The 23,837-nt window shown below is 42.7% G+C and overlaps 1 protein-coding gene and 1 long non-coding RNA gene across 2 annotated transcripts in view; one reads left to right on the forward strand and one right to left on the reverse strand.

The window, feature by feature from the left end:
• Positions 1–23,837, forward strand: part of trim58 (tripartite motif containing 58) — a 32,915-nt gene that overhangs the window by 2,743 nt on the left and 6,335 nt on the right. Inside the window, exons 2-5 of the mRNA XM_003224490.4 lie at positions 6,780–6,875; positions 15,148–15,378; positions 16,753–16,775; positions 23,279–23,379. Coding sequence (XP_003224538.2) covers positions 6,780–6,875; positions 15,148–15,378; positions 16,753–16,775; positions 23,279–23,379 — 451 coding nt within the window. The remainder of the gene's footprint in view (positions 1–6,779; positions 6,876–15,147; positions 15,379–16,752; positions 16,776–23,278; positions 23,380–23,837) is intronic.
• LOC134296354 (uncharacterized) overlaps positions 1,799–23,837 on the reverse strand; it is a 29,127-nt gene continuing 7,088 nt past the window's right edge. The window contains exons 2-3 of the long non-coding RNA XR_010003068.1: positions 6,705–6,836; positions 1,799–1,981 (exon numbers count right to left, since the gene is read on the reverse strand). This is a non-coding gene — a long non-coding RNA (uncharacterized LOC134296354). The remainder of the gene's footprint in view (positions 1,982–6,704; positions 6,837–23,837) is intronic.

Consider the following 23,837-nt stretch of genomic DNA (forward strand, 5'->3'; position numbering starts at 1 on the left):
TTTATTGTCCCACTTTGTTGGGTGCTTTTAAAGTGTTCCAGAAGCTTTCTGTTCCTCTCTCTTTCTTCTCCTTAGCTAATTTAAATTTCTGCAAACAGAATTCAAAGTGCAAACATAGGGCCCTTCTTCACAGCCATATAACCCAGAATATCAAGGCAAAAATCTCACAATATCTGCTTTGAACTGGGATATCTGAGACCACACTGCTATATATTCCAGTTCAAAACAGAAAACGTGGGATTTTATTCAGCTGCGTGGAGCTGGAGCAGAAGAGAAGACAGAATCTTGCTCTTCCCAGTAATTATAGCCAAAAGCAGACTGCTGTGACCTCTTTTAGTTTGTGTGTTCATTCTTCTTAGTAGCTTTTCTCATTTCGACTACACTCTGATGTTGCTTGGTCACACTTGTCTGTTTTCATCTGTTTTCATCTGCGAAATATTGGAGGTCAACAACAATAGTCAGCACAGATGACCGGGAAGTATAATAGGAGATACAATAGGAAAACCCAGAAAGTGCATGTTCTCCCTTTCTGATGTAACATGGTGTGAAAAAAAGAGAGTGAGAGGGGTGGGGGGAGAAAGAGGCCCCATTCAGACTGCCATGTATGTAATCCAGTTTCTGAATCCAGATTATCTACTTTGAACTGGATTATATGGCAGTGTAGACTCATGTGGATTATCTGCTTTGATCATCTGGATTATATAGCAGTGTAAAAGAGACCTAAGTTTCAAAATATCTGCAGCAACAAATGCTCTGGGGACACAAATGGAATCAAACTTTGCTGGATTCATTGAAGGGTGGCTTGTTTGTTTTGTTTTTGCCACTCTCAAAATCACAGCATGGAAACAATGGTGATAGTTAATGTTAATTTGTCCCCTCAGTTGGTTACAGTTTCTGTGAACATTTTGCAAGTTGTTATTTCAGTATTAACACAGTATCTTCTTGTTTATTTAATTTGTTTCTGCTCATAAACACTTTATAATTTGTTGTCGAAGGCTTTCATGACTGGGATCACAGGGTTGTTGTATGTTTTCTGGGCTTTATGGCCATGTTCCAGAAGTATTCCCTTCTGACGTTTTGCCCACATCTATGGCAAGCATCCTCAGAGGTTGCGAGGTACCTGATGTGGGCGAAACATCAGGAGAGAATACTTCTGGAACATGGCCATACAACCCGGAAAACATACAACAACCACTTTACAATTGTCGCCCCATAACAGCTTAAAGACTGCCACTAAGGCCCCTTTCACACAGCTGAATAAAATCCCACATTTTCTGCTCTGAACTGGAATATATGGCATTGGGGACTCAGATAAACCAGTTGAAAGCTGATATTGTGGGATTTTCCGCCTTGATATTCTGGGCTATATGGCTGTGTGGAAGGGCCCTAAGTTACAAAAGGAATATAATGTATACTTTTGTACTCACTCCTTCCTTGCATTTCAAAGGCACCCCCAATGAAATATTTTTCTCCATCTCTGCTTTACTTTTCATCCTTTTCCTCCCCCTCCTGTCAATATTCGTGTTGAAAAAAGACCTAATAAACTCAGAAAATTTTACATTTTGGTTAATCATCATAACAGTGCATAGGGGAGAAATTATGGACAATATCTTACACATTCTTTCAGCCAGCACGGAAGTTATCGTCTGAAACAATAACTTTCCCAAGCGCCAGCGTTAAATGAACAGTGTGCAGTACTGTTAACAACACTCTGAACAAGAAAGCAAATGGTCTGTAGATAAAATGGTTTTTTAACCAGTCTGCAAATAGCAGTTCCTTCATGAAAAGAATACAACAATTCATCAGCACAGTAACTTTTTTTTGTTGGTTTGCCCAGCGATTAAGCAATTTCACAAATACTTGTGGTTTGAAACATGTTGAGGATTCAGTTTTGGCTCAGAGGTTATAGGATGTCTTTTTCCTTGTGTCTGAAAAAAACTTGACATGCAGAAGTTACAACTTGACATGAAGTTGAATTTTCCTGTTTGGGGATTTAAAGAGATGAGGAAATATAAGTTATGAACAAGATAGGTTCTGTAGATTTTTTTCTTAAGTTGAATTTGTATGTAAGTCAGAAAAAGTACATTTTAAGTGAAACTCCAGCCTATCTATATAGAGAGAGAGCAAAGGAAAGGGCTAACACCACTGTGGTGTTTGTTTCCCTGCCTGTGCCCCTGTTAAGATTTTCCCTCACTTTCTGTCCCTGTCAGAATTGGATTTTGAAAAAAAATGGCTTGTGGAAACAAGGATTGGAGATAAAGCTTCAGTGGAGACACCTTTTTGCCGTGATAACTCTGGGAAGATTTCTCTCATTTCCTGTTGTCTCACCCCTGTAACAATGAGTCATTTGTAAGTCTCATATTTGTAATTCAGAGACTGCAGTAATTTGGGGACTACTTTTATGTCACTTGCTTTATTCCTGCCTTTTAAAAGGTAAAGGTTTTCCCTGATGTTAAGTCCAGTCATGTCTGACTCTGAGGGTTGGTGCTCATCTCCATTTCTAAGCTGAAGAGCCAGCGTTGTCCGTAGACACCTCCAAGGTCATGTGGCCAGCATGACTGCATGGAGCGCCGTTACCTTCCCACCGGAGAGGTACCTATTGAGCTACCAGGGCTGGCCGGAGATATTTTTAAATGTTAAGCGGGGGTGCTAAAAAGCGCCCCCGCCACCGGCCCCGCCTCCCACGCCCTGGCCCCGCCCAGCGTGCCCTGGCCCCGCCTCCCACGCTGCGTGGGAGGTGGGGCCAGGGCGAATAGTGTGGGGGACGGGGCCAGAGTTGGCCCCGCCCCCCACCCAGCGTGCCCTGGCCGCGACCAGGAAGTAAGGGCCAAATGGCCTATCTGTGCTGTGCGCATGCGCACAGCCAGATAGGCCTTTTTGCCCTTAGTTTGTAGACTAAAGGCCAAATGGGCTATCTGTGCTGTGCGCACGGGCACAGCACAGATAGGCCATTTGGCCCTTACTTCCTGGTCGCGGCCGCCGATCGCCCAGGCGACAAACTAAGGGCAAACAAACTACAAACTAAGGGCAAAATGGGCTATCTGGCTGTGCGCATGCGTACAGCACGGATAGCCCATTTGGCCCTTACTTCCTGGTCGCGGCCGCCGATCGCCCGGGCGATCGGCGGCCGCGACCAGGAAGTAAGGCCCAAATGGCCTATCTGTGCTGTGCGTATGCGGACTGCACAGATAGGCCATTTGGCCCTTAGTCTACAAACTAAGGGCAAAAAGTTAGTTTGTAGACTAAGGGCAAAATGGCTTATCTGTTTTCAGCGGTTTGGCGCGGGCACGGGGATTGAAGCCCCGCGCGGCCGCGCCAACACCGGAAGCGTTGGTGGCGCTACGGGCCGCTGTTGACGCCTCGACAGCGCCCCTAGCGGCCAGCGCCCGAGGCGGCCGCGTTAGCGGCCTCTTATAATCAACCGGCCCTGTGAGCTACTCACATTGGCATGTTTTTGAACTGCTAGGTTGGTAGGAGCTAGAGCTAACAGCGGCCGCTCACGCCGCTCCTGGGGTTTGAACCTGGGACCTTTCGGTCTCCAGCTCAGTGCTTTAACGCACTTCGCCACCGGGGCCTTTTAGCTACTGTTAAATGTAGTGGAGCAGGACTGAAAAAAACCCAAACAAGTGGCAACTATATGTGGTATAATTCATGAAAACTACCCCCACATACCCCATGCATTTCATTATGTCTTGTATAGTTCCATTGTGATTGATTTTTCTGCAGCAGCAACTGTTTCTATGCTTTTTATCAATGTTGATCACATTAGCCGGTGATCAAGATTATTTGCATGCTTTAAAATATTTATATTGTTATCCATCATTTTTTTTTCTTTTTCATCAAAAAGATATGTGGAGGAGACAGAGTTCTTTTATGTTTTAGTTAGTTAGTGATGAGTTGTGTATCAAAAACGTTTACTATTAATGTGTAATTTTTGTTGAGATTTGTGTATTTTAGCTTTAGCCGTACCTACACATAGTGTTGTGGTTCAATCTGATGGAAATGAGGGGCTTGGGGTTTCAGGGTCTCAGAGATCAGATGCAATTTCAGAGCCTGAGAGATCAGATGCAATTTCAGAGCCTGAGAGATCAGATGCAGTTTCAGAGCCTGAGAGATCAGATACAGTTTCAGAGCCTGGGAGAATGTTGGAATCAGATGCAGCTGAGAAGGGAGGAAAGAAGATGGTGTTGGAGCAACAGGCTGTGTCTCCATGTGAAAATAGAGATGTTTTGGAATCCAGCAACCAGGGAGGTGATCTTTCACTTACAAGCAGCCCTGATAACATTAGCTTATCCAGGAGAGCAGTTGACTTCAATACACATTCAAGACTGGCTCTGAGGGGGGAAAGGATTCAGATGCAGAAAATCAGACAGAATTTGTGAGCGAAAGAGAGATAGACAAAAGCAGGCCTCTCAGGGTCAAAGGAATGTGTTCATGCTTTGTAGTCCTTAAAGCAAGAGGGAGCTGTGTGGATTTTAGATCTAGCAATGTTGCTTTCCCTGTGAAATCCTTTAGCCTTGTTCCTCGTTCAAGTCTTAGTTCAAGAACCAGGATTCAAGCTCATGTTCCGGCATCTTGTTTCATGAAATATTTTGGGATTCATGTTCAGGTTTTGCTCCTGGTTTTCTGGTTTTTGCCTAGAGGTTCATGTTCCAGTTTTAAGCCTTGCTTTTGGATTTGTCCTGCCTTTGGAATGTTTTCTCTGAACAGTTTGATCTGGCTTTTTTCCTGTGACTTTTGCCTTCTATATTAACTCTTGGTTTTTACCTTTCATTTACCCCACAATGTTTTGCCTGTTTTTATATGTGCTTTCTTAATAAACTGTTTTGACTTTTTATGTTTGGTTTCTTGGTTGGTGCTGGGAGCAAAGTGAAACCCCGCTGAGGTTCAACACATAGATATAGTTTTCATTCTTTTCTTTCTGTTTCTGAATGTCATTCCTTTTGATTTGAAATAGTTTGTATCAAAATAAGAAATGTGAGTGTTATTTTAAAAAATAAGATTATCTCCATGCTGAAAATCCACATCACCTGCTATTTTCTCCAGAAATATAGAAAAATTGGAAGCTACAGTGGTATTGTTGCATTTAATAGATAAATTAAGATAAAGTATCATTTTATATGCAGTAAAATGTGTATGATATAAGATAAAGATATGTTTGAACAAGGTGGGAATGAATTTTTGAGAATGAATATATGAGACATTTCAAACAATAGTGGATGCCCTCTTCTCGGTCCCACCTCCATCTCTCTCAAGTGTGTTTGGTGGGGACGAGAGAGAGGGCCTTCTTGGTGGTGGCCCCCCAGCTTTGGAATGTTAAAGACCTGGCTTTTCCAATAAGCTTTTGACCATGTTTAGACTCTAATAATACATATGAGAACCTTTAGATTCTTTATTAGCACTTTACAATTCTGAGATTGTTTTATCTACAGCAATTGTTTTATTATTTTACCAGGGGGTACTGTGAATTTATCATGTTGCATTGACTGTTTATTGCCTATGTTTTGTTTTGCACTTGTTGTATTTGGCATGTCACATCTTGAGTGTTCTGTGAATCACCTTGAGTTCCTCTGGGAGATGGTGGCAGGATATAAATAAAAAATGATGATGATGATGATGATGATGATGATGATGATGATGATGATGATGATTAGGAATATAAGAGAGAGGTGGTATGTGGTGTTAGTTTGAATGAGACAGAATCTAAATGTATTATTCAATCTTAGCGCTATGTTTGATTTGTCCTTAATAAATCATTATATTTTTTATTACACACTTGTGCCTCTGAGAACCCTATAGCAATATTAGAAAGCTTGAGTTCAGACACACCGTGTCTGTGGTGGTATCCAGTGTGAATATTCGATGAATAAAATCATGCAAAAGAACCATGATGACATGTAGATGGTCTGCACATTTGAGTCATTGTGGTGGGACACAAGGAAGTGGCAGAGGCAAATAGGTAGAATTTCAACACATGGATAGTTTTCCTCCAAATTTCAAAACAAAAAGACTGGAGAAGGGGATGGCTGAAAAACTCACAGACAGAAGATGGGAGGGAGTGAAGTGTGAAAGAGGAAAAATGTGAGAATTCTTTCTTCTTCATATGGTTTACATTCCCTATCCCCACCTCATGGTATTATGTATTAAAAGAGTGTGTGTCATATCACTGATATTCTCCACAACATGAGAGGATTGACTTTGTGCAGATACTTCCTTCTGAATAAATCTCCTTTACCCCCAGAACAGGACATGACATGCAGTGAGACCATTATGAAGATGCCATTGAGACTTTTCCAACACTACTTTGGAGCTGGGAACCTCAGTCTGGAGATCATGCCCTAAATCATATTGTGTAACTAACTAATGCAAACCCACTGAATCAGTTGTTCAATTATGAGTCAACACATAAGTAAACCCCATTGAGTTGTCAAAGGCTTTCATGGCCGGGAACACAGGGTTGTTGTATGTATTCCGGGCTGTATGGCCATGTTCCAGAAGTATTCTCTCCTGACGTTTCGCCCACAACTATGGCAGGCATCATCAGAGGTTGTGATACATACAACAACCCTGAAACCCCATTGAGTCAATGGATCTAGTCTAGTTAGGCCTAATCACCTGAGAATCACAACATTCAATCATAGAAAATAAAATGGGTACATATTGTCATGCAAAAAGACCCTCATTCAAAATATATACTATGTCACCTGCAAAATGGTGTTCTGGAACAATGCTATCAAACCTCTCCCCACTACAACTATAATGGTGTGTTTTCTTCACAGATTAAGATCCAGGAAGCTGTGGCTCTTCTCAAGAAAGTTCTGGAGGAAGCAAAAAAACTGGAAGCGCAAGAGGAAGAGAAAACGGCTCAGTGGAAGGTAATTTCCCAAGCAAAAATGTTTTTAAGCAGCACAAAGTACAAGTTTTGACTTCTATGTGTATTTTAGTGAGTGTGACATCAAGTTGCCTGTCAACTTGACCCCATAAATGTTTCATAGATTTTTCTTTGGCAAGAACTACTCAGAGGTGGTTTTGCCAGTTCCTTCCTTTGCATCTGGTATTGGCTAGCAATCTCCCATCCAAGTAGTAGCCAGAGCTGACATTCTTCAGCTCACAAGATTAGAATGTTTGGCACCTTTAGGGTATTTAGTCCCTAGCTTCTTACAGAAGTAGTCAATTTACAGAGATGAATGTCCTGTTTCAAATGTGAAAATATGGTAACTGAGGGCCCATCTACACAGGTGTAAAGCCTATGTTTGCTTCTGGATCCCTCTGAGGCATCCAAATGATTCCTCAGGATCTTCCAGACAGGCCCAAAATGCAGAACCTGCCACAGATTTATTTGAGGCATCCAAATGATGCCTCAGATAAACCCAAATCAGTCTGGAGTAAACTGGGATTTCCCAGTTTACTCCAGATTAAGACAAATTATTTATTTAATTATGACATTTCTACCCCGCCTTTCTCAACCCCGGAGGGGACTCATGGCTGCTTACACATAGGTAACTATTTGATGCCTTAAAAACAGTGTACAATTAAAATAAACTTTAAAAATAGAATTATAAAATACATTAAAACAATTAAAAACGTTTAAACAACACATTCACAATAAATCACGTAATCCACAAACATAAGCCAGGCTGTTCCAATAGTCATTGCACATCATTCCATATCTTTCTACTGCACAAATTTTCCATTTTGGAATATATGCCTATTGTGTGTACATTTTCCCCACTGACTAAAGCAGAGCTGGACATATCATGGAGGTTATAGGGCTACATCCTCTTTCTGAGATAGACTCTTGCAATGAGAAGTGTGGAATGCATACCTTCCTCAAGTATATGGACCCCATATCATTGTGGTGACTAAAGGGGAACCTGTCATAAGTTCTTCTTGCCAAGATTTGTTGAGGGGGGTTGCCTTTGACTCCTTCTGAGACTGAGAGTTTGTAACTTGCCCAAGATTGCCTAGTAGGCTTCCAAAGCTAAACACAACTTCTCATGCTGGTTTTTTGTGAAATCTCTAGCAGTAACCATAAATGAATGGTAAAGGCTTGTAGTCATCCCCTGCCATCTTCTGTCTATTTTGGATTACTGCAGGAATAACTTAGTTTGCTAGCCAATCATACATAGGGCTGCCCTTTTATCAATTTACACTTGGCTCTACATATTTGCAGATTTGATTATTCATAGGTTTGGTACAATTTTCTGTCCAAGGCCCCTTCTACATTGCCATATAATCCAGGTTATCAAATAAGATAATCAACATGATATGCTTTGAACTGGTTTATATGAGTCTACACTGCCATATAATCCAGTTCAAAGCAGATAGTCTGGATTTTATATGGCAGTGTAGAAGAGGCCTAGGAATCTCTAGGCCCTTCATTGCCACTTTGGCTGGATCTACACTGCCATATAACCCAGTTTCAGAATTAACTGCTAGAGCAGTGCAAAATTTCAGGCGCATTTGTAAGTCATTCCTGTTTTGGCAAATTTTGTGCATACGACCCGATTTATGAACCAAGGATCACCACGCATCTGATAGATAGAACAAAACTCCCACTGGCAAAATTTCATCAAAAGTTTGTAATTTTTTATAAGTAATCACCATGATGTGTCAGAATGACTTGAGAATACTAGAGAATGACTTGGCCAAGGTGTTAAAATTGAAAAGTAATCCCTAAAAATCAGTGGATGTACAAATTTTTCTGAAACTTTGGAAGAATTATGCCCCGGTTACATTGTGTCATTGTAGATAAATTCAAGGGAATAGCTCTTCGACAACACAGCTCTTGTAGTTATTTTTTTAAAAGAAGTTATTTGTAAAAACTTTTTTAAAAATCCCAAAACTCAGTGAATGAATGAAACATTTTAAAACTTGAGGGGCTTATAGTGGTAAATGTGTCCTACAAGTGTAGCCAGTTCCATCATTATAGCCATAAAAATGACAGAGAAATGAGGCCCAGAAGTGATCCCATTGGCACAACAGGCAGAACAACTAAACAAAATAATAACAAATTTTTGGTGTTTCGAATCCAAAACTAGTTTAAAAATACAAAACAAAGCAGGGCATACTAAATTCGTATTTTGAAATGAAATTGATTCTTGGCTTTAGGCAGACTTCTATTAACTGCATTGAATTGGAGTATATGAGTCAACACTGCCATATAATCTAGTTCACTACCGTCAATCCACATTCTGAAACTGTATTATATGACATTGTAGATCCATCCTTTATGGTCAGCTTCCAGCTGAAAATGGCCATAGAGACATGCTGGAAGATCTAGCACAGTGTTCTCTCAGGGCCCTTCCAAGCCATATGAGCCAGAATATCAAGGCAAAAAATCCCACAATATCTTCATTGAACTGGGATATCTGAGTCGACACTGCCATATATTCCAGTTCAAAGCAGATAATGTGGGATTTTATTCAGCTGTGTGGAAGGGGCCTCAGGTAAAGCGGGGAAGAACCACTTTTTTAAACTCATGGTTTTCCATTTTCACAGTGGTCCTGTGTCCCTAACCCTAGAGAATGTGGAGGATTGATTACCTTTCTTAACCTTCCCTTTCCAATGCCCATTTAAAACAACAATTATAAACAGGGAAAGCTTTTCCACAAAAGACTTGGTAGGGAAAATGTTCAAGGAAATGACACCTGCTAAATGTTTGTGTGTTTAGTTGTTGTTATTTAAAAAAAAAAGATTAAAGGAGTATGGCCAAAGATATGATGATGGATGTGTGTACCACAGTGTTTTCCTCTTTCTTTGTGATGTAATAAAAGACAGAGCTGTCATTTCATGCACATGCTTTTTGGAAAAAAACAATCTGCAATGTGGTTGAATCAGCAGGAAGTCTTTTTGTTGGGCTGGTTGGGTAAACCCCATCATTGCTCAATACATTGGTTAAGCTTGCTTGCTTCCATCAAATATGTATGGCGTCAAAGATCTCCTGAAGATTTTCCCCTTTGGTTCCTCCTGTGTGGCCCCTTCTACACTGATGTATAAAATCCAAATTTTCTTCTTTGGGCTGGGTTATATGGCAGCATAGGCCCCTAAAGTAAAGCAAAGGTTTCCCCTGACATTAAATCTAGTTGTATCTGACTCTGAAGTTAGTGCTCGTCTCCATTTCTAAAACGAATAGCCGGTGTTGTCCGTAGACACCTCCAAAGTCATGTGGCCGGCACAACTGCATTGAGCACTGTTACCTTCCCACTGAAGCGGGAAGGTATAGATTGATCTACTCACATCTGCATGTTTTTGAACTGCTAGGTTGGCAGTAGCTGGAGCTAACAGCGGGAGCTCACCCCACTGCCCGGATTCAAACTGCCAACCTTTCGGTCAGCAAGTTCAGCAGATCATCAGTTTAACCCGCTGTACCAGCAAGAGCCCCAACACTGCCATATAATTCAGATGATCAAAGCAGATAATCCAGATTATCTGCTTTGAACTGGATTAACTGGATACTGCCATATAATCCAGTTCAAAGAAGATAATCTGGATTGTATGTGGCAGTGAGGATCGAGGCCTTGTTGCATAAGAAATTACTGTTGAGTAACGGGGTATTTCCTTAGTAGTTTGGTGCTTTCTCACCGCTGAAGAATGCAGGTCTACAATTGGAGAGTGGAAGAGGATGTTTGACAAATCTATTCTGAGAAATGTTATTGACCTTGTTTAAAAAACCAAAACACTGCACTGTACTACTACTATGACCTGAAGGGATTAAAGGAAGAAAATCCCTTCACATTAAATAATGTTGAAAAATGTAGGCTTGTTTGAGCAAGTAATGCAAGGCTGTCAATTTTTTGATAGGCACCAACAGGTGTGTATTAGTCAGTAGCCGTGTATTAGTCAAGCATTAGCTGGTGTATCTCCATGCCATGGGAAGTTCCATTCTTTTCTTTTTTTTTTTTAAACAACAAGTTGCTGTTAAAGTAAACTAATTTTTATTCTCCTGCTCTAGTAGGCCTCCCCTATCTTTGCAAACCTAAAAAATGATAACTCCCAACCCTCACACACAATTAGGACCAAACTTAACATCAGGAAGTGTGAAATGTCCTCTCGAAATTGCAGAGTCTATGGGGCAGTGGCAACCACCCGACCATACTGTTTCTCCTGGACTCACAGTTGCTCCTCTAACAATGCAGTTTCAGGCTATATCAACAGGAGTATAGTGTCTAGATCAAGGGAAGTAATAGTACCACTCTGTTCGCCTTTGGTTAGACCTCAACCAGAATACTGCATTCAGTTCTGGGTTCTACCATTCAAGAAAAGGGCAATGAGAATGGTCAATATTTGGATACCATGACCTAATAGGAGTGGTTTAGGATGCTGTCTATGTTTAACCTGGAAAAGTCTACTTTGAGGCCCCTTCTATACTGTCATATAATCCAGATGATCGAAGCAGATAATCCACATAATCTATGTTGAAATGGGTTATCTGAGGCCCCTTCTACATTGCCATATAAAATCCAGATTATCTGCTTTGAACTGGATTATATGGCAATGTAATAATAATTATTATTGTAATTATTATTATTATTATTTTATTCTAATATCCTTCCCCATCTCCCCGAAGGGACTCGGGGTGGTTTACATAGGGAACAAGCCCCGTAATGCAACAATAAAATACAACAACATAAGATACATTCAAGTACAATGAATTAATACATAAAAACATATAAAATCATAAAAACATAAACTCAACAACAACGATAACCAATAACCAATAGCTGGGTGCAATGGGTGTGTTCAAAAATTGGAGGCAAGGCAATAAATTATACATGTCTAATATATTGCAAGGTCACTAATAAGGTGGGTCAGTAATAAAGTGCAGTGGCTGGATATAGGTGGGCATACTGTAGGTATAGGTGTCAAATTGTGCTGAATTAGTCAGTGTAGACTCATATAATCCATCCAGTTCACAGCAGGTAATGAGAATTATCTGATTTGATAACCTGGATTATATGGCAGTGTAGAAGGGACCTGAGTCTACACTGCCATATAGTTCAGTTCAAAGCAATCCCTATTTTATATGGCAGTACAGAAGAGGCCTAAGAGGTACCGTAATAGTCATGTTTAAATATTTGAAAAGCTGTCGTATGGAAGATAAGGCAAGCTTGTTTCTTGCTGCTCCAGACACTAGGACACGGAGCAATGGATTCTAACTACCAAAAAAGAGATTTGACTAAAACTTCCTTGCAGTAATTGCTGTTTGACAGTGGAATATGCCATCTCACAGTGTGGTGGAGTCTCCTTCTTTAGAGCTTTCTAAATAGAAACTGGATGACTAATTATCAGGAATGTTTTATACCTGCCATTCTATTTGTTGTCTGAGGCATGGTACACAATGACATCTCACCTTTCACCCAAAGAAGCGAAACATCATGGGCTAAGCTTGGCATACATGCTTACACAACAGAGATCGTAAATCCTTAGCTCATGCCTCCATTGTATTTTGTAAGGAAACTAGAGAGATGACAGAGGAAATAGTCCCAGAGAGGCAGCTGTGTCATCTGTTGCATCAGAGGTGACAGTTCTGCAGTACTCTTAAAGACAAACAAACTGTCATGACATATGTTTTTGTAGATTAGAGTCTATTTCCTCCAAATACAAAGTGTTATTACAAAGTTGTGGGTCTCTATACACATTGTTATGATCCTGGCAGTGAGTAGTAAACAGTGTGATCAAAGGAAAATGAAATGCACACTATGATGCTCATTTATTACTTAATGTAACTGTTTCTTCCATATAAGATAACACAAACAGCTAGACATTGGTAGTCTAATTAACATCCCAATATGATTTTTTTTAAAATTCCTATGATTCGTGCCACAGGAAATAGGCACAATTGTGGAAAAACTAGAACATACACCCACATGTGGTGGGAATGTGAAAAAATTCAAAGAGGCAAGGAATACTCAGAGGAGGTTTTCCATTGCCTTTCTCTGACTAGAGCCTACAGCAGGCTACTCAAAATGAGAGTCCATGAACTGGTTCTGGCCCTGGAGAGTTTCTAGGGAGCAAAGAAGCAATTTTAGCCAATAGGTATAAATATGGTGCTGGTCCCTGTCACACTGGGAGGGGATGCTTGTCTCTCACATAAGACAGTTCAAGAAGACATGGAATAAAGCAATTAGCATTTAGCTAACTTGCTAATTTAGCAGTTAAAAGGTAAAGGTAAAGGTTTCCCCTGACGTTAAGTCCAGTCATGTCTGACTCTGGGGGTTGGTGCTCATCTGCATTTTTAAGCCGAAGAGCCAGCGTTGTCCGCAGAAACCTCCAAGGTCATGTGGCTGGCATGACTGCATGGAGCGCTGTTACCTTCCCGCCAGAGCGGTACCTATTGATCTACTCACATTGGCATGTTTTCGAACTGCTAGGTTGGCAGGAGCTGGAGCTACCAGCGGCCGCTCACGCCACTCCCGGGGTTTGAACTTGGGACCTTTCAGTCTCCAGCTCAGTGCTTTAACGCACTTCGCCACTGGGGCTCCTTTTAATTTAGCAGTTAGCAAGAACTAAAATATGGTCCACGGCCTCACCGTTACTACACAATTGTAACAGAAGTGATTGGTCTAGCAAAACCCTCTTATAGTGCTGAGGCAATGAGGATGTCGGGAGGGAAGAGGCTTTCAAAAGGTGCGACTCACGAAAGGTGCGACAACAAAGGTGCGACTGCTGCTTCTCCTCCTCTTCCCTAAGCAGAGCTGTGGTGCCTGGAAATGGGGGTCAGTGTGTCTTCATTTTTAGGCCTGTTCCTGGTGTTATTTTGGATACTGATTCAGAAAATTGCATTTGATAGACCACATCAGCTCTAGATTATTAAATATGGTTTTCTGTGGGCGGGTAAATGGCGACTACTGGATGGCATATGTTCTGTATCAGAAACTAGAACTGATATGGTCTATCTAGAGCAATTTTCTGAATCAGCACCCCAAATAACCAAACTGAATCTAAAGTTGACCGAAAACTGATTCATAACCCTTTTGGTACTATTGTAGGAGGTACCCTACAAAGTAGTCCCTGGTCAAAGTAGTCCCTGGTCAAAGTAGTCCCTGGTCAAAAAAAAAAAAAAAAAAGGTAGGGAACATTGATTTAGACTGTGGCATGAGGTGGGGGGATTTTTTAAAAACCATGTTGTTTGCTTAATGTCAGTGTAAGAAAAATGCTGCCAATAGGTTGGTTCAGTTTTAAAGGTGAAGATGGAGAATAAAGACCTTTCTGACCTCTAAGGGTATTGGTAAATGCGTTTGTGAGGGGGGAGGGAGGGATAGCAAGCCTGAGCATCAAAACCTCTGGAAGTTGTCCAGTCCTGTTTTAGATTGAAAACCATTGTTGGCCTCAAATAGTATCTAATCATTGATTTCATTTATTCAGTTTATATCACACTATTCTCCCAATAAGGGAGAAAAAGAAGTTGTAGCACAGGCTTTCATAGACTCCAGTCTGCTTTCCCAGATGCATGGAGTTATCCAAAAAAGTACAAAAGTTTATGTTATAACTTTTTTCTCTAGTTAGACTCAGGCCCTTTCCACACAGCTGAATAAAATGCTGCATTATCTGTTTTGAACTAGAATACATGGCAGTGTGGACTCAGATAACCCAGTTCAAAGCAGATACAGTAGAGTCTCACTTATCCAAGCTTCACTTATCCAGTGTTCTGTATTATCCAACGCAGTCTGCCTTTTAGTAGTCAATGTTTTTGTAGTAATGTTGCAATGTTTTGGTGCTAAATTCGTAAATACAGTAATTACTACATAACATTACTGTGTATCGAACTGCTTTTTCTGTCAATTTGTTGTAAAACATGATGTTTTGGTGATTAATTTGTAAAATCATAACATAATTTTATGTTTAATAGGCTTTTTTTTCTTAATAACTCCTTATGTTGGATAAGTGAGACTACTGTATTGTGGGATTTTCTGCCTTGATATTCTGGGTTATATGGGTGTGTGGAAGGGCCCTCAGAGATGCTACAGAATCCCTTTGTACACTGATATTCCAGACTAAAACAGCTATGATTTTGAATTCTTAAATTTTTTTTTTTGCTCTTTTAGCTGTGGCAGGCTATATTATTATAAATAGCAGAAACAGAGTGCAACCTGGGTGTTAGGAGCTAAGATGATTTTTTCTGTTGTTGTCCCTCCTTGCGGGTAGGAAAAAGTAGAGGAATGTCGAGTGCTCATCAAATCAGGTTTTGAAAAACGTCGCCAAGCGATGGCCAAAGAGGAGCAGCTGCTTTTGAGGCAACTTCATGAAGAAGAGCAAGTCACAGTGAAGAAGTTGCAAACAAACTGGGCTTTCCTTGCTGGGCAATGTGCTGGGCTACAGCAGCTGATATTGGAAATGGAACAGAAAAGCCAGCAGCCGGCAGCCTTTTTCCTTAAGGTGAGATACTCCAGGGTAGCCAACAGAGTTTGGAAATGTGACTATGGGCTATTGCTTTGGGTTTGAGTATTCTGGAAGATTCTTTTGTGCATTGAACAGATTTACATCACTTACTTCTTAACCCATTTTATTTTTGCAGCAGCCCTTTGGGATAGTTTAGGCTTAAATAGAGTGAATGACCCAAGGTACCTGAAGGTGAGGCTGCATCTCCACTACTGAATTAATTCAATATGACACCACTTTAACTGCTAAGGCTCAATGTAATGGAATCTTGGGGTTTAGAGTTAAGTGAGACAGCAGCATTCTTTGGCAGAGAAGGCTAAAGAACTTGTACAACTCCAGCTCCCATAATTCCAGATCATTATGACAGTTGAAGTGGTGTTAAACTGCATACAGTAAACACACCCTGAGTAGAAAATTTGAATTTGAGTCACCCCAAATAATACTCTATTATTTAATATAATTTAATATATTATTTAATATAAATATTTTATTATTTAATAAGACTAATACACCACACTTTCAGTTGTTCAGAAACATTCAGCCTAAGAAATTGATGAGAGATTTCTTGACTGGAACAAATAAATAGTCAAAAAAAGGCAAAATAATAAAATTGTCGTTGAAGGCTTTCATAATAACACTATTTATTATCTTCTTTTTGGCTTCTTTGCCTGAGTAGATACCCCAGTATGTAAATGTTATAGTGTCGATAAGAGGCATGAGCAAACTTTGGCCCTCCAGGTGTTTTAGACTTCAACTCCCACAATTCCTAACAACTGACCGGCTGTTAGGAATTCTGGGAGTTGAAGTCCAAAACATGACAGTCTACCCTCCAAATGTCCCAGTTCACTTCACTTTTACAACAGCTATCATAATGTACTTCTCCTCCTCCCACATCCCTCCTTTGTCCTCAACTTTATTCTATTACTCTAGAATCTTGTCCTTCTTCAATTTAGTATATACATTCTAGGGTTCCTTTGCTTAAAATATTAGTTGTGTGCATTCTTCCTCATTTATAATGTTTGCCTGGATACACCCTTTTGATCATACTCTGATGTAGCTTGGCCACAGATGTCGCATGGTTTTCACCTGTCTAAATTATGTACGTGACAAGAGTGTGAATGGAGGGGTGAACCTAGCAGTGTGTGGAAAGAATGCAAATTTTGTGACACACGTCATACCAGAATGCATCTAATTTGCATAATTCCATTAGGTCTCTAAGAAATATCTCTACACACTTTAGTTTTTGTTTGAAACAATAATGTAGGTGGAGTCAGGAGGGGACCCTTCTTGACAAAGCAACTGCCATTCTAGAATGCTGCAATGTTTAAAAACTGTACCTGGGCATTTATAGTGTTTTTTCTTCTTCTCTAGGATGTGAAAAACACTTTGATCAGGTCAGTACGCTAAATTTCTTAAATCTACTTAATGTTCATTTTTAGCTAAATAGGTGTATCTATCTAGGTTTGCACCTTAATGGTTTTCATAACCCCAAAGTTCCACAAAGTGGTTTCTTTGATGCTCTACTGGTTAATGTCAAGGACAGAACGCCACAAGATTCAAAGTAACAGAGTTTATTAGATTACAGAACTCAAAAATGCCCGTAAAACACAAGGGCCAGGCAATTTTTGCCTTTAGGAGCAAAAAGGGGCAAAAGTAAATGTTCAAAAGATAAACCGGATTAAACCGGAGTTTAATCCGGGTAAAAACAAACTGCTTTCTTCAGCCTGGGTATAAACAAAACGAAAGCCAAGGAACAAAAGATACAAAGAATGCAACTAATTGGCAGCAGATTCCTCTCTGCTGCCCACACTGTGTTTAGAGTAACTTGCGTCGCTCCCACACACACAGCAGACAGGATTCCAACACGAACAATTCCGCCAGGGATTTTAGCAGTAGAGTAGACCAGTTCCGTTCCGTAGATCAAAGCCAGAAGCAGACGTTTGTAGTTTTTCCAAGTCCAAGAAGGGGGGAAGACAAGCCGTGGTCAGTTCAGTCCGAGTTCTCAAAGCAGGAGATGGCGTCCGTCAAGAAGACGACGGAAGGTCAAGCTAATAAGAGTAAGCACAGGTTTGCACAAACAAATGCCCACACAATCCCTCCCGCCGTCTGACCCTGGATTCCAATCAACTTACGTCTCAGCACAGGAAAGTACACAAGTCTTCAGGGAAGCGTCCCACACACACACACGAATCCCAAGCGTTTGCCCAGATTACCTTGCCCGACGCAATTTGCAATTGCTCCCAAGCCCCATTTTATGCCAGTTACAAATCTTCATCACTGTCAGCTGTCCTCCTTAACCCGGGCGTTTCCTCATCACTTTCCTCGTCAGAGCTGGAACACCTCTGACTACGCCCAACAGCATCTCCAGCTGTGGATCCCGTCCCATCCCTCCAGCTAAGCCATGGGTCTAATCCTGAAGGTCCCCATTCATCTTCTGCCCCATCATGGCCAGTGGCCCCCAATTCCTCCCTTACCCGAGTCCAATCCATCTCATCCTCCTCTGAGCTAACCAGCCCTTCCTCCATTCTCTCCGTGAACCCTTCGAAAGACTCTTCGTCAGATGGTGCTGCAAATATGTCTCGCAGTCTTTTTCTCTCTCGCTCCTCGAGAGTATCCGACTCTCGAGGAGTCTTACGCCCACGCCTGTCAGAAACAGAGCCACGAGGCTCAATCATAACACTATCCCCTCTCACAAAGGCCTCCTCCCCCGATGGCGGAGAAGTGGCAGTGATACCCTCCGCTATAGCACCACGACGACTAGAGGTATCAAGTTTCAACAGCGAACGATGAAAGACTGGATGGACCTTTAAAGTAGACGGTAAACGCAAACGAAACGCAACAGAAGAAATCTTTTTAACGATAGGAAAGGGACCCAAATACCGAGGCGCAAACTTTCCCCCAGTCTGTTTAATATGTTTGGAAGATAACCACACCAAATCCCCTTCTTCCAACTCCTCCCCTGCCTGCCTGTGGCGGTCAGCCTGAGTCTTCTGCGTTGCCTTAGCTTCCAATAGTAAGCGACGGGCAACATCATGCAATGCAGCCATTTCCGTAGAGCGGTACACAGGGTCCGAAGAGACCACATTGGTCGACGGCGCCACACCTCCCCGTGGGTGAAAGCCATAAGTAAGCTCAAACGGCGTATGCTGACTAGACGTGTGCACCGCATTGTTGTAAGCAAATTCCGCCACCGGTAACCACTTCACCCAAGCCGTGGGTTGATCTAAACAAAAACAACGCAAATACTGCTCTAAGAGTCCATTAACCCGTTCCGACTGTCCATCCGTTTGCGGATGGAAGGCGGACGACACGTTTAACTTAGTCCCCAAGCACTCATGGAAGTGTTTCCAAAAGCGTGATACAAATTGCGGAGCCCTATCGGAAATAATCACCTCGGGTGCTCCGTGCAAGCGATAGATGTGCTTTGTAAATAGTAAGGCCAACGTAGGGGCCGCCGGAATGGTTGAACAAGGAATAAAATGAGCCAGTTTACTAAATAAATCCACCACCACCCAAATACAAGTATAACCCCCAGACTTAGGCAAATCTGAAATGAAATCCATGGAAATGATTTGCCATGGCCTCTCCGGAACAGGTAAAGACGACAACAACCCTCTAGGGCGCCCAACAGGCGTCTTACTTTGCTGGCAAACGGCGCAGCTGTCACAAAAGCGCAGAATGTCTTGCCGCATCTTTGGCCACCAGTAGCTCCTGGTGATAAGCTGTACGGTCTTGAACCTGCCAAAGTGCCCAGCCATGGGTTCGTCATGGTGGGCTCTAATCACCTCCAACCTGAGGGCCCCCACAGGTACGTAAACCTGCCCCCTACGCACCAATACCCCGTCTTGATCTTGGAGATGCGGCAGTATGGTACGGTTACCTGCTGAGAGCAACATCAGTTGCTCCTGAGTCCACACATCATCTTTCTGAGCCTCAAGGATCTGGTCATGTAACCCGAGCTCATTATCTACAACACACAGCGAGGCAGTAGGCAAGATGGTCTGACATACTACCTGCTCATTGGTCTTAAATTCTGGCTTGCGGGATAAAGCATCGGCCCGCAAGTTTGCCTTCCCCTCCACGAACTGCACCTTGAAGTTAAACCTGGAGAAAAACAAAGCCCAGCGGATTTGACGCTGGTTTAACTTCTTTGCTGTTTGCAAGTGCTCTAAGTTCTTATGATCAGACCTGACCACGATCTGGTGCCGTGCCCCTTCAAGCCAGTGCCGCCACACCTCAAACGCCACCTTAATCGCCAACAACTCCTTCTCCCATATGGTATAGTTCTGCTCGAAGGGTGTTAGTTGCCGCGAGTAAAATCCACAGGGACGCAAGGTCCCTGAGGAATCCTTCTGAGACAATACAGCCCCCAACGCGTAGCTAGAAGCGTCCGCTTCTACCACGAACGGTTTGTCAACATCAGGATGGGTTAGTATGTTGTCCGATTGAAAACTAGACTTAAGTTGTAGAAATGCCTCGTGAGCTTCCCGCCCCCACACAAATGGCTGTTTCTTGCGCAGAAGCTGCGTCAAAGGTACCGTGAGCTTTGCAAAATTCGGAATAAACTCCCGGTAGTAATTAGCGAAACCTAAGAACCTTTGTACATCCTTCTTAGTCTTCAGCTCCTGCCATGAGTTGACGGCGTCAACCTTATGTGGGTCCATTTTAAGTTCCCTACCTGACACTACATGACCTAGGAACTCCACTTCAGGCACATGAAAGACGCACTTGGAAGCCTTGGCGAAAAGCCCATTAGCCCGCAGTCGGTGCAGAACCTGCTTGACATGTTGACGATGTTCTTTCTCGTCCTTAGAAAAAATCAAGATATCATCCAAATAAATCACTAAAAATTGGTCAATTAGGTCCCTGAACACATCGTTCATGAACCTCTGGAAGACCGCAGGAGCATTACAAAGCCCAAAAGGCATGACTCGGAACTCGTGGCATCCGAAACACGTGTTAAATGCCGTCTTCCATTCATCCCCTTCCCGTATACGGATTAAATTATAGGCCCCCCGCAGGTCAAGCTTGGTAAAGACCTTAGCCCCTTGCACCCTTGATAACAGTTCCGAGATTAAAGGGAGCGGGTACCTATCCCGAATGGTGTATTTGTTTAGGATCCGATAGTCGCAGACCAGCCTAAGTTCCCCAGTCTTTTTGGCTACAAAGAATACTGGTGCCGCAGTTGGAGAACTAGATGGGCGAATAAACCCCTTGGCTAAATTTTCATCTAGAAACTCCCGCAAAGCTTGCCTTTCCGGTACAGTCAAGGCATACAGCCTCCCTGCTGGCAGTTTCGCACCTTCTGCCAACTTGATGGCGCAATCATATGGCCTGTGCGGTGGTAATTTGTCCGCTTCTTTTTTACAAAATACATCAGAGAACTCCCCATACTCAGCAGGCACTCCCTCCATATCAGAATGAGTAACATTTAGAGTGCAACAGTCCTGCCTCTTTAAAATCACTTTACGTGTTGCCCAATCTACTTGTGGGTTTACTACAGCTAGCCAATCCATCCCCAGGATCACATCATATCTAGGCAAGCTCGTAATATCCCACACAAACGTTCCCGTTACTCCCTGCACCTCCCACGTTACTGCTGAGGTTTCATGGTTAACCACCCCAGTCTCCAGCAGTCTCCCATCTGCTCCTTCCACCCACACGTCGCATGCCTTGCGCACTCTAGGAATGCCATGCTTCTTAGCAAACTCAGTATCAACATAAGAGACCGTAGCCCCTGAGTCCAGTAGTGCCAAAGTAGAAACAAGTTCCCTTCCCCCAACAGATAATGTAATGGGTACGAAAACATGCTTCCTCCCCTCAGTTGATTGCTTGAGGAGCCCTAGTGCATTGGTCTCACGTCGCACTAGGGCTGGCCTTTTCCCGAAAGTTTTGGAAGGTTTCACATTACAATTTTTGGCAAAATGCCCAGCATTCCCACAGTACAAACACAAGCCCAGCTGCCTCCTACGGCTCTTTTCCTCGGTAGACAGCTTTTTAAAGACCCCAAGCTCCATAGGCTCTTCCCCCATTACCACAGGTGCCCTGGTTACATGCATGGGTGGCGCACACATTGCTTTTGAGTGCTTACGAGCCTCGAACCTTGCGTCTAAGCGCAGCACCTTAGCAACTAAGGTATCCCAACTTTCAGCCGGCTCCAAACGTGCTAATTCATCCTGGAGCATATCACTTAACCCAGCAGTAAATAAAAGCATGAATGCATTTTCCCCCCAATCCAGCTGGTGGCGATACAGGTTAAACTTATTTAAGTAATCCAAAACAGTCCCCTTTCCCTGTTTCAACCGATACAGAGCCCACCCAGCGTTCTCCGTGCGGAGAGGATCCCCAAAAGTATCAATTAACAACTTTCTGAAATCATTCAAATTGTCCTTGACTGGGTCATTGCCCAAAATTAAATTAGTGGCCCATTGTCCTGCGGGACCGGTCAACAAACTCAAAATAAAGGCCACCTTGCTAGTGTCTGTAGGATAAGCATGAGCACTGAGCTGAGAAAAATAAAGCTCCACTTGTGCCAAAAAGGTTGGCAACTTGCACCTGGTTCCGTCAAAGCGTTCAGGAGTCAAAACATGTCCTTTCACGGCATGAGCGGTTTGGCTAACGGTAAAAGCCGTTTGCAATTGGTCTAATTTGACCCTTAACTCATCCATCGTCTTCCTGACGGGTTTATTGCTGCAATAAACCTTTTATGGGCGTCGGGCAATCTGTCAAGGACAGAACGCCACAAGATTCAAAGTAACAGAGTTTATTAGATTACAGAACTCAAAAATGCCCGTAAAACACAAGGGCCAGGCAATTTTTGCCTTTAGGAGCAAAAAGGGGCAAAAGTAAATGTTCAAAAGATAAACCGGATTAAACCGGAGTTTAATCCGGGTAAAAACAAACTGCTTTCTTCAGCCTGGGTATAAACAAAACGAAAGCCAAGGAACAAAAGATACAAAGAATGCAACTAATTGGCAGCAGATTCCTCTCTGCTGCCCACACTGTGTTTAGAGTAACTTGCGTCGCTCCCACACACACAGCAGACAGGATTCCAACACGAACAATTCCGCCAGGGATTTTAGCAGTAGAGTAGACCAGTTCCGTTCCGTAGATCAAAGCCAGAAGCAGACGTTTGTAGTTTTTCCAAGTCCAAGAAGGGGGGAAGACAAGCCGTGGTCAGTTCAGTCCGAGTTCTCAAAGCAGGAGATGGCGTCCGTCAAGAAGACGACGGAAGGTCAAGCTAATAAGAGTAAGCACAGGTTTGCACAAACAAATGCCCACACAATCCCTCCCGCCGTCTGACCCTGGATTCCAATCAACTTACGTCTCAGCACAGGAAAGTACACAAGTCTTCAGGGAAGCGTCCCACACACACACACGAATCCCAAGCGTTTGCCCAGATTACCTTGCCCGACGCAATTTGCAATTGCTCCCAAGCCCCATTTTATGCCAGTTACAAATCTTCATCACTGTCAGCTGTCCTCCTTAACCCGGGCGTTTCCTCATCACTTTCCTCGTCAGAGCTGGAACACCTCTGACTACGCCCAACAGCATCTCCAGCTGTGGATCCCGTCCCATCCCTCCAGCTAAGCCATGGGTCTAATCCTGAAGGTCCCCATTCATCTTCTGCCCCATCATGGCCAGTGGCCCCCAATTCCTCCCTTACCCGAGTCCAATCCATCTCATCCTCCTCTGAGCTAACCAGCCCTTCCTCCATTCTCTCCGTGAACCCTTCGAAAGACTCTTCGTCAGATGGTGCTGCAAATATGTCTCGCAGTCTTTTTCTCTCTCGCTCCTCGAGAGTATCCGACTCTCGAGGAGTCTTACGCCCACGCCTGTCAGAAACAGAGCCACGAGGCTCAATCATAACAGTTAACCTGTGACAATTTCTTTCCAGGAGTGAAGGGATATCCCTGCAAGGATTGCAGCCCATCTCGATGGATCTACAGGAGTCTTACGATGTCCCTGGGCTTTTGGAGTCTCTCCGAAAATACAGAGGTAAATATAAAGCTACTGGGTAACTTTGGGCCGGTCATGTTCTCTTAGCCTCAGTGAAAAGCAGCGACAAGCTTCCTCTGAGGCCATATAAAATCCAGATTATCTGCTTTGAACTGGATTATATGGCAGTGTAGACTCATATAATACAGTTCAAAGCAGATGTGGATTATTTGTGTTGATAATCTGGATTATATAGCAGAGTACAAGGGGTTTTAGAGGTGGTTTGACACAGCGTTTCACTGAGGCTGAGAGAACATGACCTGCCCAAAGTTACCCAGTGGGTTTCCATGTCTAAGCAGATATCTGAAACCTTGTTTCTCTGGTCTCTTCTACACTGCCATATATAATCTGCTTTGAACTGGATTATTTTGCAGTGTAGATTCATATAATCCAGTTCAAAGCAGATAATCTGGGATCAGATCCTGGGATATAGGGCAGTGTAGATCCAACCTCAGAGC

This window comes from Anolis carolinensis, chromosome 2 (genome assembly GCF_035594765.1).
Source record: "Anolis carolinensis isolate JA03-04 chromosome 2, rAnoCar3.1.pri, whole genome shotgun sequence".
NCBI lineage: Eukaryota > Metazoa > Chordata > Lepidosauria > Squamata > Dactyloidae > Anolis > Anolis carolinensis.